At 37.8% G+C, this 14,246-nt stretch overlaps 1 protein-coding gene and 1 long non-coding RNA gene across 6 annotated transcripts in view; one reads left to right on the top strand and one right to left on the bottom strand.

Annotated features, from left to right (window-relative positions):
* Positions 1-534: 534 nt before the first annotated feature.
* The window catches only part of ip6k1 (inositol hexakisphosphate kinase 1), a 94,307-nt gene continuing 80,595 nt past the window's right edge, over positions 535-14,246 (bottom strand). For all 5 annotated transcript variants that reach the window (XM_077231972.1, XM_077231969.1, XM_077231973.1 and 2 more), the window contains 3 exons: positions 12,899-13,080; positions 4,711-4,886; positions 535-3,455 (listed from right to left, as the gene is read on the bottom strand). In XM_077231972.1, the coding sequence (XP_077088087.1) occupies positions 3,006-3,455; positions 4,711-4,886; positions 12,899-13,080 (808 nt within the window). In that variant the 3' untranslated portion in view covers positions 535-3,005. The remainder of the gene's footprint in view (positions 3,456-4,710; positions 4,887-12,898; positions 13,081-14,246) is intronic.
* On the top strand, positions 7,258-8,800 carry LOC143739477 (uncharacterized). The gene is made up of 3 exons (XR_013204211.1): positions 7,258-7,523; positions 8,269-8,302; positions 8,494-8,800. It is a non-coding gene; the product is annotated as an uncharacterized LOC143739477 (long non-coding RNA).

The following is a 14,246-nucleotide window of genomic DNA, read 5'->3' as shown; positions in this document are numbered from 1 at the left end:
AGATTTTTTTGCATGACAACTACCACAATGATCTTTAAAGCAGATTCATGATGAAAATGTTCTTGTCCTTAGTGACCATGCTGAGAATTTTACACAAATCTTCAACAACAACAAAATTCTTAGAAGTCTTTTAGAATAGTTAATATACATATGGCAAAACTAAAACTAAACAATCAATATCTGAGTCACTTAATCAGTGTATAGTGACAGTGTCAGTATGTAGTTGTCCGTAACCATTGAAAAACTTTTTTTGTTGCAATATCAAAATTGTGTTAAATGATTAAGCTTTGACACTAGCAGATAAGTTACACTGATCAAATATATAAACTGAAACCAATAGTTGTTTTATCGAGAAAGCATAATGTTTTTACACCTTTTTGCTGATGTGAAATGTACCCTATGCTGGCTGGAAACTATTGTATTTCCCTCAGGAAATTCTGCATGTGTTTTTAGTGGGTTTCATTATTTGGTTATGTTGCTTTGTAGAAATGATTGTTCTGCTTTTTTTGGTCAAATCAAAACAGCAACAAAATATTAAAGAGACAAGACAACTTTACTTAAATAAACAATTTATATCTCACATTCAAAGTTGTCATATAATTTTTTCTTAAAAAAATACCCATCCATGCAACAACAATAAAGATAAAAGGATCGTTTTCAGGATGAGGAGTAATAATATTCTTTCTTTTTATGCCAAATCTATGAATCTGCGTTCCTTTCTCATGGTTCGGCACAAAAGAAATGTTTAGATACACAAACCAGCTACACTTTAATCATGTTAGTAATGATGTATTCTAAATGTAACTTTAGTACATTGCTCATTTATTGTGAGAGAACACATCACACATGTGGCATTTGTTCTTCAAACGTTTCCCTTCAACGATTACAGAAATGACCTGATGTGTTGTGATGACTTTAATGTACGCGATACACTCCTGGACGTCCCAGTTATGGCTATTGACCAAAATCACACGTTTAAATACAGACACATCCCTACGGCACAAATCCGCATAGATGCCATGTTGATTTATATTTATTCACCACATGAGACCAAAGTCAATAAATGTAGGACAAGACGAACGAACGAACAGTTATTACAGTATATTTGCTCAACTGCTACTACAGGCGGATGTGATGTGCGTTTCCCAGAGAATGCAGAAAAGTGTCAATGTTTCAGCAAAAGGTTGACACTATAGTGCAATAAATGATTCTTCTAGACAGAGAACATGCTGAACGTGTCATTCTCACGAGGACCAACCTAGGGACGAATCTTGCTACATTTGCTGATGGCAAATCGTCACTGTGTATCGGTGTAGTTAAAAGACAACCCTTCAAAATGAATCCAAAACAAAACCAAATGAAAAGACATGCTCTTGTAATGGTTTATAGTAATTTACAGTGCAGATGTTAGTGAGCACTAACTAAAGCAAAGATAAGTTTCTTAATCAGCCGTTTTATCTTGTCTGTTTTTCAGCAAAAATATCGAAATATGCCTGAAACAATAAATGGAGGTGAGAAATTAACTTGAGACTTTTTTCTGTATTCGAATCAAAATACCTTATCCTTAAAACATTGAAAAGCAAAATTGTATGTTTAAAAATTTCGACAGATTAAGAAAATTATGTTTTTTGCAGTGAGGTTTTCTTCTGTCATGATAACCTTGTTTTGATGACAGGGAAACACTTTGTAACACAAGGGTAATCTAAATTCAAGACTACAAATATACTATCCCAACAAATATGTAAAAACTTTCAAATTTAATGATTGCTCTAAATGTACAGAGTAAGATTGCTACCAAAAAAAACAAAAAAATAAAAAAAAAAACATCACCTGACTGGTTAAATAGACGAACATAACTAAGCTGTCCATTCAACTATTGCCATAAGGCCAGATCCATCATCTTGCCATCAGAGAAGAGTGGTTTAAAACCAGCAACTACAGTAAAGCTTTAACCAGCGACTCTGAGCTAAACGCCTCCCTTTAAAACTCCTGGACAAATGCTGGGAACTACAGCTCATATTTCACCCCAAAAACAGCTCAAGAAAATAACATTTCTGCATGAAGATCTTTTTAAAACCAGTAAGATTTTCTTTGCATTGTGACACTATTTTCATAATTAAGCATAATTATAATATATTAATAAATGTAAAACAAAATCAGTGTTTCTGGAAGATTTAGGTAGAAATGCTTTCATGCTTTATCATGAAAATAATGGCACAAAAATCTTAAAGGTCCTAATGTAGGCTTCATGATTTCTTGTGAACTTTGGGTAAAATGTGACCTGGGCATTCCGTCTTGTGATTCACCACACACACACACTCTCACCCATACACTCTCTCACACTCTCTCACACACACACTCTCACACTCTCTCACAAACACACTCTCTCACACTCTCTCACACACACACTCTCACACTCTCTCACACACACACTCTCACACTCTCTCACAAACACACTCTCTCACACTCTCTCACACTCTCTCACACTCTCTCACACACACACTCTCACACTCTCTCACAAACACACTCTCTCACACTCTCTCACACTCTCTCACACTCTCTCACACACACACACACACACACACACACACACACACACACACACACACACACACACACACACACACACACACACACACACACACACACACACACACACACACACACACACATTAAGAGAGACCCTGACAGCGGATGTGCCCTGAGCTCCTGGTTCATGACTGCATTTCTTCAGCTGGTCACATGATGGCGATGAATCCACGTGACAAACACACTGAAACATCTCCTGTTGAGGAGAGGCAGACTAGTGGCAGTCACTCTCCTGACAGCACAGTCACGAAGGTCTGGTGTACAGGAATCCCTCATGGCTCAAATACTAACTGAGAAACAGAAAACACACCTTTAGGTTTGCGTAATGTGCAATCTTTATAAACATCGTTGCTTTTCTATGAAAATGTCAATAGTCTGGAGGGAGTAGCTTTGCATGTTGGACTGCAACCGGTTGGCTACTGGTTCTCCTCGCGGATCTGCTGCAAAATGTTGACGAGGCTCTCGAGTCCGAGCACGTATCCGCGGTCTGGACCGTCGTGGACGGTTTGGTCATCCCGGAAACCCTTGAAGGTGCTGTGGGCGAAGTCTATCATGCGCACGTCCACACTCAGCGCCTGAGGCTTGTCCTGAGAGGCCTGGCTCTCCTCCGAGGGGTCCACACATTCCGGGTCCTTGCCCTCGTAGATGATGAGCAGAGAGCTGGAGTAGAAGCGGTACGAGGCCTGGCGCTCCAGCACACTCTTCAGGCTGCACAGTTTGCTCAGGATGGGCTCAAAAAGGTCTTTGCGCAGCTGCGTCCCATTGTGCATGAACTGGAAGAGTGCGTGTCGAAACCCCTCGGTGGACAAACCCCGGCCGTAGTACTTGTTCCTGCATAGATAGTGACCCGTGTCCATCTGGTACACCTGCAGAAAGAGCACAGGCTGGTCAGGCTATGATAGTCAGTGTGGCCTGTGTGAAATCATGCGTTATATTTTGTCAAGGCTGCATTATACCGTCTTCCATTGGCTTTTGCCTTCAACCACGGTGCTCTTTGGGCAGGCTTACGTTCTAAGCTACAATATGTGACTTTTTTAAATAAGAAAATATACAAAATGTTAATGAGAGAGTGCAAAAAAAAACCACTTTCCAAACCATGTCTTAACTCAGATACACTTGGATAAACCTATATATATATATAAAAATGAAAACAGTAGTCTACAAGCAAAAAGGGAACAGAAGCCGAGTCTGTATTAAAACCTGAATCAATATTGGCTTGTCTTTCAGAGGTTTGGAAGGATTTAAAGCAACACAGAGACTGCTTTAAACTTACTTAACTGGTAAGATATTTATTGAACCGACACATAGACATATTCATCATCATGTTTGACCTTATCAGACTAGCAATCAACAACAACTTGTAATTTAAACTTTTGTTACATCATTTATTTAAAAACAGTAAGAACGACAGCGTTAGATATGGCAGCTGCTCTGATGACATCTTTTTTGGATTTTTCAATTGCATTTGTCACGTACATACAACGATGTCAAAATTATTCTCGTTCATCCGTGAAAACGCTGTATTATTCATGTCAGGCCAGTAGACGGCGATGTCACTTTGTGAAGAAGCACTACGCGTCTATAGACTGACACCACCATGTAATGGTGTAATCAGATGACATCACCGTTTTTACAAATTCATGTTTTTGTAGTTTACATGGAGGCGATAACGGCATCAGTTTCAAAAACTTGCACTTTGAAACCCATTTTCAAAAGTTGCCGTTTTCAGGCCCCCAAAACACCGTTGTCGTGTAAATGAACAGACAAAATGCATAAAAAGTTTTCCAGCTTTTCCAAAGCTGTTTTTTCAACTGAAAACAGTGTAAATCAAATAAGAAATCACATGCTCTCTAAAAAAACACCGTTGGCTTCAGCCATCCTGAAATCTTCTTCAGCCTCCTCAAGCCTGCTGGGTCAGCAGTGTGTCTGACTGTTCTAGAGACATACAGACTCATATCTACACATTACTACAGTGCTTTCCAGCTAATGTAAGCGACTTCTGTGCCATGTTGACTTCATGTTGTTAAATGACAGTCCAACCCACTGAACAGAACACACTTCCACACCACACACTCCTGTCAGAGATTAAATATGATGCTGTCCTGACAGAGCAATACGCACCTGCATGCCACACACACGCACTCCTAGCGTGGCAGACGTGCTCTGCTCGCACTTCTTCATCTGGCGGGCGGCCTTCTCCTCGGAGGCGTCGTCGCCGTGCTGCCGTGTCCCCATCTTCAGGTCCAGGATACAGGGGCAGCTGAAGTGGTGGACCACGTTCTCCAGCAGCAGGAACTCTGGAGGAGCTCGGGTCAAGGAAACACACACATGCACGCAGTGGGTTTACCATGGCCCGTCTGAACACTCCATTCTGATTGGCTGGAATATGTGTGTTGAACGGTTTAAGGCACAGCTAGCTGACTAATGATAGTCAGTCATAGACAATGCGCCTCAAGGAAGCATGACAACAAAACAGCGACTGCTAATCGCAAAATTTAATGCAACAGTTTACATAGAAATGATTTTGACATTAATTCTCATTTCTTGTGATTTGTGAATAAAGCCAGACACAGGCTTGCTCCTGTCTGTTGGTGTGGCGGTACAGTAGTCAACAGGAGAGTCGAGAGTTTCCTTCATCAATAGGGGAGATCAGACACAAAATAAAGTCTAAAATGTTTCCAAGCGGCTCATGTCTTAATTGTTTAAACAGCATTTGGAACCATTGACCACAACATTCTTTTAAATAGACTTGAAAATTATGTTGGCTTTAGTGGCATTGCATTAGCAGGGTTTAAATCATACTTGATACCAGATGAAACTTACCAATCCACAAAATTAACGGAATGCATAGCTGATATAAAAAACTGGATGACTAGTAATTTCCTACTACTTAATTCTGAAAAAACAGAGATTCTAATTATTGGACAAAAAAACTTCCTCACATAATAACCTAGAATACCGTCTAACACTTGATGGCTGCTCTGTCAAGTCTTCGTCGTCAGTTAAGAACCTGGGGGTGTGTGTGTGTGTGTGCTCTTTGATACCCATCTTTCATTTGAAAGTCACGTGTCTAGAATCTGTAAAACCGCGTTCTTCCATCTTAAAAAGATATCTAAATTACGTCATATGCTCTCAGTGAAAAATGCAGAACAGTTAGTTAATGCGTTCATGACATCAAGGCTAGATTATTGTAATGCTCTTATGGGTGGTTGCCCTGCACGCTTAATAATAAAAACTACAGCTGGAAGTTGTAGTTTGTAGTAATAAACAAACTACCAGAACCAGGAAGTACGACCATATTAGCCCGGTTCTGTCAACACTGCATTGGCTCCCTATTAAACATCGTATACATTTTAAAATATTGCTAATTACTAACGAAGCACTAAATGGTTTAGCTCCCCAGTACTTGAGCGAGCTCTTAACGCATTATAGTCCTTCACATCTATTGCGAATATCTAAATCGACTGCTGGCGGTAGATCCTTTTCCTATTGCGCACAAAAACTCTGGAATAATCTTCCTAACATTGTCCGTGAAGCAGACACAGTCTGTCAGTTCAAATCTAGACTAAAAACACATCTCTTTGACCTAGTATACACATAACACATTATAGACTTCTATAATTCAATGTTAGGCTGCATAGTTTAGATCAGCCGGAACCGGGAACACTTCCCATAAATCCTGATGTACTCGGTACATCATAAGAAGGATGGCGTCTACGCTAATATTAGTCTCTCTGTTTATCCCGAGGTTTACCGCAGTCCGCCAGATCTAGGCCGTATCCGGATCTGATGAAGGACCTGCGCCTGTACACGATGACAACGCATCCCTGAAGTGAACTAGTCTAGTCAAAGCCTTTACCTTAAGCTTTTCCCTTTACCTTTGTACTTGGGGTGGAACGGTACATGTATTCGTATTGAACCGAATCAATACGGGCGTCACGGTTCGGTGCACTGTAAAAAAAAAAAGTTAATTTACAGGTAACGCCCTGTATTTTTTTACAGAATTTTGCCGTTTTTCCATTATACAGTGAATACCTGGTAATTTACAGATTTTTGCTGTAATTTAAAGGTCCACTATTATATTTACAGGTAATTGTTTGTATTTTGGTTTTACATCAATTTTACCGTTTTTTAAAGGAAATATTCTGTATTTTTACTGGGTTATGTGTAATTTTACATTAAATATTCAGTAATATTTTACAGATTATTTCTGTGAAATTAGAAAACAAAGAAAAGAAGGTATAACCGCAGAAATCAGCAGTCATTTAACATGTTGTCCTTGAAGATCATTAAGCATGTGGGTGTCAAAGTGAGTTTTAAGGTTAAATAATTGTATTTGTATACAGTAGGTATACAAACAGTCTTTTAAATTTTGTCTTGCAAATATAAAATCTTTATAGTTGTATTGCAATAAAGTCTTGCAAATCTTTCAGACCGTATTTTAATTTTGTCTTGCAAATGTGCTCATTTTGATAATCATTTGTATTATTCTCCCCTAATTTCATGTTATGTGTTTTATGAATATTTTTCCAAATCTGCGTTGCTGCACACATTGCGTGGCTTTGTGTGCGTGCGACTATGTGTGTGTGTGTGTGTGTGCTCGCGCGCGCGCAATGACGTAGATTCAAATTATCCGCCAATACTTTTCCGTTGCTTAGTCCCGCCCACCACAACGGTTAGCTGTTTGGACCTGTGTCAAGGGCAAGCGGGAGATTTGAATTTAGTCTACGGTTGTGAAGTGGATTGTTTGCGATCACAGTGGTTCAAAGCTATAATCGTATTCGTCAGGAGCAGCCGTAAGCAGGAGCACTGAACACATGAGTTATGTTAACGTTACAGTCCGGGTGTCCGTTCGGAAATAACGCGCCCTTTTTCAGTGAGCCTGGATCGTCACAGCGGACATCATCATGCCAAGCAACCGATCACCGGCTGAGGTAAGAGTCTCATACTATAATATGTAAACGATATTTTATATTACATTTGTGTTAATTGACAGTTTCCAAGGTAACATTAGCATTCATAAATGTTCAGTCATAACTGTTGCCGAGAGCTGGAGGGCAAAACACTGCAGCATGCCTTTCAATTTGCCATCTGTTTTAAGAAAGATCAGTTGAACATCTCTAAAGACCTAAAACAAGCTTTAGTAGACTTGTTATGCGTATCAAAATCCGTCCAATTTTGTATAAAATCTTCGTTATGATAGTCAGTCAATCAATCTCTTAAACGGCGGGACATTTTGAAACCCTGTCTGGAAGCTGAAACTCTTGTCTTAAAAAAACATCCTTGATTTTATTATAGTAAAATTGTAGTAACCACGTTTTTGGCAGATTTATTACCAATTTAATAACCACAGTTTTACTAAAAATGGACCTACCTTTTTTGTTAAGAATGTTAAGAAATCGAATTCAGTTCTGTAACGTTACTTGTTAATAATACAGCGAAGACTAGAGTATGAATATAACATAATGAACCCCTATGTGTAACTGATGCAGCTAGGTCACGGTAAATCATATTCATTTTCAATTTATATGTAGCTAAAATCAGCTCAAAACATACTGGTAACCTTTCCTGCTCAGCTTCCAGATCATAGTCAGTTGAGTTTTTGCACTGTCCCAATGCAACACATTCTGACATGTGTAATACTGAGTTTTAAAATAACTTATTTTTTTGTGATTTCAGGTCCTGTGGAAAGCAGATGATCATGGCAAACAAGGTATGGGAAGAATTAACTTTAAAAAAATAGTAATGACGAGTCTTCTGATTTCATGTGATTGCACTAAAAGTGTGCACAAGGTTTGGTTTTGCTACAATTTTTTGTAACTAGGCTCTGTCGGTTAGATTTAGAAACATGTTTTTTCCTATCACTGCTATCTTAATGACACACATCTCTACCTTTCATTCCAGCCAGATGATCTGACGGTTGCTGCTCGCATCTCGGCCTAGCTGATGGAACATTCTTGCTGGATGAATGACCTTCACCTTCAACTCAACCTTGCCAGGACAGAACTGCTTTATGGTTTCAGTCAAACCATACTTGCTGTGATCCTGCTGATTTGCCTTACACCATTAGGAGGATCAGGCCCTTCCTATCGGAGCTACACAACTCCTGGTCTAAGCTCTTGCTCTATCCAGACTGGATATTGTAATTCTCTCTGGACAGGCCTTCCAGCATCAGTCAAACCTCTGCAACTGATCCAGATGCTGCAGCAAGAGTGCTCTTTAATGGTTACCCTATACATAAACTTTAGATCTATGTGTCCTCCAGAAGCTTGTGTTCTGCAAATAAACGGCGCCTTTTGGTGCCATCATCCCAAAGAGACACAAAAACACTTTCTTCAATGACCTTTACCTGGACTGTTTCCAGCTGGTAGAATGACCGGCGCAACTCAACACATTTTCAAGAAACTGCTAAAGATCCACCTTTTTCATAAACACTTGCCCCAATAATACTAAATCTTTGTTTAAAAAAAAAAAAACTTGCTATGTGTACTGTGCTAGACTAACTGGGACTTGTCTCTGCACTTGTTGCTTCTATCGTTATCTTAATTGGTAAATCACTTTGGATTATATGTAATTGTAAATGTTTAAAAAAAGTTATATTAGACTATAAAGGTATACAGCAATTGCCTTTTAATGTGGATAATTTTACATGTTCTAAATGATATACTAAGCTTCTATTTCCAATTAATCACTTATCTTGATGTTCAGTGTTTGTTCAGTTACTAATACTGTAAATGTGCAGGTATTCTGTACTCATACATTTAGTTAATCAACAGAAAGTGACTGTAAATTTGCTATTATTAAGTACTTAAATAGAGATTGGTCAAAGTTGTGAAATTGGATCTGTACAAATAAAAAATAAAACTAAATTTACAAACATTTGTATTTTAATTTATGCATTTTTATACATCATTTCATTGTTATTTAACACAGAAAAACTATATATTAAAAGATAATTACTGTAGATAGACAGCATTATTATATAAAATAACTTTATAAAACCCTAAATTTACAGTTTAACCTGAAAGTTAAATGTCTTTTTAATGTAATTTGACATCATTTATCCGTTTTTCCACGGTTTAATAAGCCATTATCTACAGTAATATACTGTAATTTAATCAATTTTGACTGTAAAGTAAATTCTGTATTTTTACGGTTTTTCCATGTAATTTTGTGAAACGGTTATTTGCTGTAATTTAACGGAAACCGTCTGGAAACTTTGCTGCCAGAGATTTGCCGTTTTTTTACGGGATTTTTTTTTACAGTGTGCATGAATTAACACGGAGAATACACGGTATAAAAATAAATAAAACTCGCGTGCAAATTAATTAATGTAATGGGGAACTACTGTTAGATACGCGGGTCCTTTAGGGACACCTAATCTGTTGCCCTGCTAGGTTTGTTTACTTTAGCCTGCCTCCGCAGCGCAAGCCTCCGATGACCGCGCGCGTGCCTTCCCAAATGGACGAGGCATTTATACTTCGTGCTCGCCGGGGGACTATTCTTTGAAACGACAGTGTCAGTGTAATTGTCCTCTAAACCATCAGGAATCAGCGGTGAGAAGTAAGGTACACTCGTGAATGTTTATTTTAGTACTTTAGTACTCTACTAACACTTTAGGACACCCAATACACACTACTAAAGAATCGTGTAAAGCAGTAAACCAGATTATTCCTTGTGACATTAGAAAAAAAATGGATATGAGAACGTAACCTTCAACTAAATTAACGTCATCTTACATATTTTCTAAACATTTTTATTTACTTTTGTGAACCTTTTTATAAAACATGGCCATTTATTTTTATTTAAAGGGCTTATGTCTACTATTGTTGGCTCATTTTGTTAATGTAAGCAACTAATTTAGACTAATTTAGAACTGGGTGTAAAAAATGATAAAATAAAAATAATTGCCTTCTGCATTTTTGTTTTGCTTTCCCCTCCATTGTACCGAACTCGTACCGAACCGTGATGTCTGAACCGAGGTATGAACCGAACCGTGACTTGTGTGTACCCCGACTCTGTACTGATAAACGTTGTCAAAATAGTTGTGGTTCACATGGCTACTCGGAAGCGATAAATAATTCTGTATTATACATTTTTAAGGCCAGACAAGTATTTTTTTTAGGTCAATTTGTAAAGAAAGACTACACGCTAGACATGTGCCGGTATTCGGTAATGCGATAAATCGCGGTAATGAATATGCACGATATTGTTATCGCGGGGACTTCGAAATACCGTGAAAAATAATAGATCCGAATTTAGATTTTTATAACGCGCATCAGCTTATTTTCCATCAACCACTTAAAAAAACAATGCGTATATGCTGCGCAAAACACGTGCGCACTTTGATGTAAACAATCCCCACATCACATGTATAAGCACTGTGTGAATGCAGTGTGCAATCCACACATGGAAAAGAAGCACGGCGGAAGGAGGAACGCTGCCGACTATTTATCCCCCGCATGGCTGCCAACTCTCACGCATACAGCAGCTTGAGACTCACGCAATTGACACTTTCACACGGTCTCGCGCCACACATCCATTTTCTCACGCAGAGAAAAATCGCGGAGCAAAGAGGACACTGACACCGACAGACTAGACAGAGCAGGTTACTTTTGATATGAAAAAAATATCAGCTCTCAGGTTTTATAACGAAATTCAGACAATAAATACTGTTTTGGTGCTTGTAAACGACGTGACAGATCGCGCGCCTCAGTTCAAGTAAACAGATCATCTGTTACTTTTTATTAAAGATACAGTACAACCCACCGAAAGGTATACGTACTTTCGATCAATCAGTGTTTTTCAACCACGGAAAGAGGTCAATAACACTGCAGGAGAACAATTATGTCACAGAACGTTACATTTACCTCAGGAAAGCCATTTAATGTTAGTTGACTATAAGAAAATAGCTATAGAGAGGAGTATTTTGCTAAATATGTGCACTATATTACATATTTTAATATATGTTTACTTGTCATTATATAATTGTTATTATAATGAAAATTACGGCATATTACATTTTTATATTTATATTATTATTATATTTATATTGTATGCATTATATTTAATTTCTCTCTGTATGTTTACAGCATTATGTGAGATATATTTTTTCTTGAGAAAAAATTAAATGCAGGCTATCAACTGTAGCCTACCTAATATTTATCCCAATGAGTCAATATTGAATCAAGATTGAAATTAAATCCAAGAATTTAATTGAAATCATGAAAATTGTGTTAAGCAATAATACAAACAGTAGACTCAGTAACTGTACCATGTAAACATTATAACATGTTGTCACTAAAAAATAAAATTAATGTTTTGACAATCACAATTACACATTGTGATGCAAGTTTTTTTTAGATACCCCCAATCCGTCTGTTTCTCTTGTGCAATTAAAATATCGTGATAATACCGTATACTGTGATAAAAGCTCAATCAATTAATCGCAGCATGAAAATTTGATACCGGCACATGCCTACTACACGCCTGCCCACATATATAGTCAAACGCGCATACCTATGAATACGTAACTGAATACGTAACTGAACACGTAACACACATATGCACGCAGTCAGCGTTTTCACAGGTTTGCGTTTTTAAAGCTTCTGCAGAGATAAAAAAATTAATTATATATATATATATATATATATATATATATATATTTTTTTTTTTTTTTTTTTTTTTTTCTTCAAGGCTTGCACCTTGGAACCTATTTCATGGTTTGTGTTATCAAGCTCCAAGCACTGCTGTTGTGCGAATGAGCGACCGGATCGCATTAAGGATTTTCTGTTAGAACGGTGTCGTGCTAAGTTAATAACTAATGATCGTTGCGACAGAAGTGAATGAATCAAGCTAACTTTAGCTGGACAATAACTTTATTCTAGAGCTGCTGTAAAGCCAAAACAATCTCTGTTACTTTAATTTCCTATTATCACTGTAAAGCTGCTTTGAAACAATCCATATTTTTAAAAGTGCTATATAAATGAAGGTGACTTGACTTGAGCAGATACATTTTTACCTAATTTATAAAGTGCTAGTTTAAAATATAATGTATAAGGTATGGATGAAGGCTAAAAAGCTGTAGAGAATTAGAGGATGATTTACCCTGATAGATAAATAGGTTCATGATTCATAGAGGTCCTACTTTAAAGTAAAGGTTTAAAACTACATAACTTTGCTTTTCAGAACACCTCACTGTAAAGAGCAGTTTTACACCGGCCCTCAAATTACTTTTATAGATCAACTTCATATTTCATACGAATGGACCAACAGTGAGCTGTGTGAACTGTAGTGTGTGTGAGGATACTGTAGAGCCTCCTGTCCTTGGACTCGGAGCGCATGCGGCTGAGCTGCTGTCGGTGGCAGCGCAGACTCCAGGGGTTGTGGCTGATCTTCTCTGAGCTCAGCCCACTGTTGCTGTCCAGCATCTGGAACGGCACATCCGAATGCATCTGGAGATCCAGAAGAGGACTCTTCAACTCCTGCAGACTGCACACACACACTGTTACCCACAATGCACTGCAAGCGGGACACTTGAGAATGTTTTGTGACTGCAAACTCTTAGAATTTATATATTTTACATGGGAATGTTTGCTTGGCAAGTTTGTTGATTAAAACAGATCTACTTGATAGGAAAAACAGTGTTATTACCACAGAGATCTCGTTTCCAATTTCAACTGTTCAAAATAAAAAGTGAAATTTAAATTGTCACAACTTATCACATTGGAAACATGATGCCAGTATATAAGTTCATTCTGGTATGAAAATTTCCTCATTATAACATCCCTAGTTCATAATGAACATTAAAATATTTAAACTATTCTAAATGACATAACGAAGACTAAACAAACCTTAAATGACCTATATGAAAACCAAGTAGAGAAGAGAGCTAAACTAATTAAACAAAATTTCTATGAAAATGGCCCAAAATCTAAGAAACTACTTGCATGGAGAATACGAAAACAACAGGCCGAGAGATCTATACATAAAGTGAAGGACCCCAGAACCAATGAGATGTACCATGATTTGGAAGACATACAAAATGCCTTTGAAACGTACTACACAAAATGATATGCTCAACCTCGGACAGCAGAGTCAGCTGTCATGTCATCCTTCCTAACATCTTTGGATTTACCATCTTTAGGGACAGAGCAAAATAAAATAATAACCCAGGAGATAACAGACGATGAAATAAACAAGGCAATATCAAGATTTAAAGTGAATAAAATGGCAGGCGCCGATGGGTACCCATCTGAATGGTATAAAATCCTCAGGGAAACAATAACACCAGAGCTCAAGGATTGCTTTAACTATGTTCTTGGAGGTGGCGAGACCCCCGCTGTCCGGGAGACAAGCCGTAATCTCAGTGATCCCTAAAATGGGTAAAAACAAAACGGATTGCTGCTCTTATAGACCTATATCAGTTTTAAATATAGATTATAGATTATATGCGTCAATACTAGCAAAACGATTGGAAAACATAATCCCGGATCTGATAGACACAGACCAGACAGGCTTTGTAAAAAACAAGCACAATGTGAGACGGGCTCTCCGCCTCATTGATCATATGAGAAATAGTGACATGGAATCAGTGGTTATAAGTCTTGACGCTGAAAAGGCTTTTGACTCTGATATTTATATATTTATATTTGGGA

The sequence above is a fragment of the Siphateles boraxobius genome, unplaced genomic scaffold (genome assembly GCF_051911475.1).
Source record: "Siphateles boraxobius isolate OS27281-9 unplaced genomic scaffold, OSU_SipBor_1 160, whole genome shotgun sequence".
Taxonomy (NCBI): Eukaryota; Metazoa; Chordata; class Actinopteri; order Cypriniformes; family Leuciscidae; genus Siphateles; species Siphateles boraxobius.
This window is presented reverse-complemented; position numbering and strand designations above follow the sequence as displayed.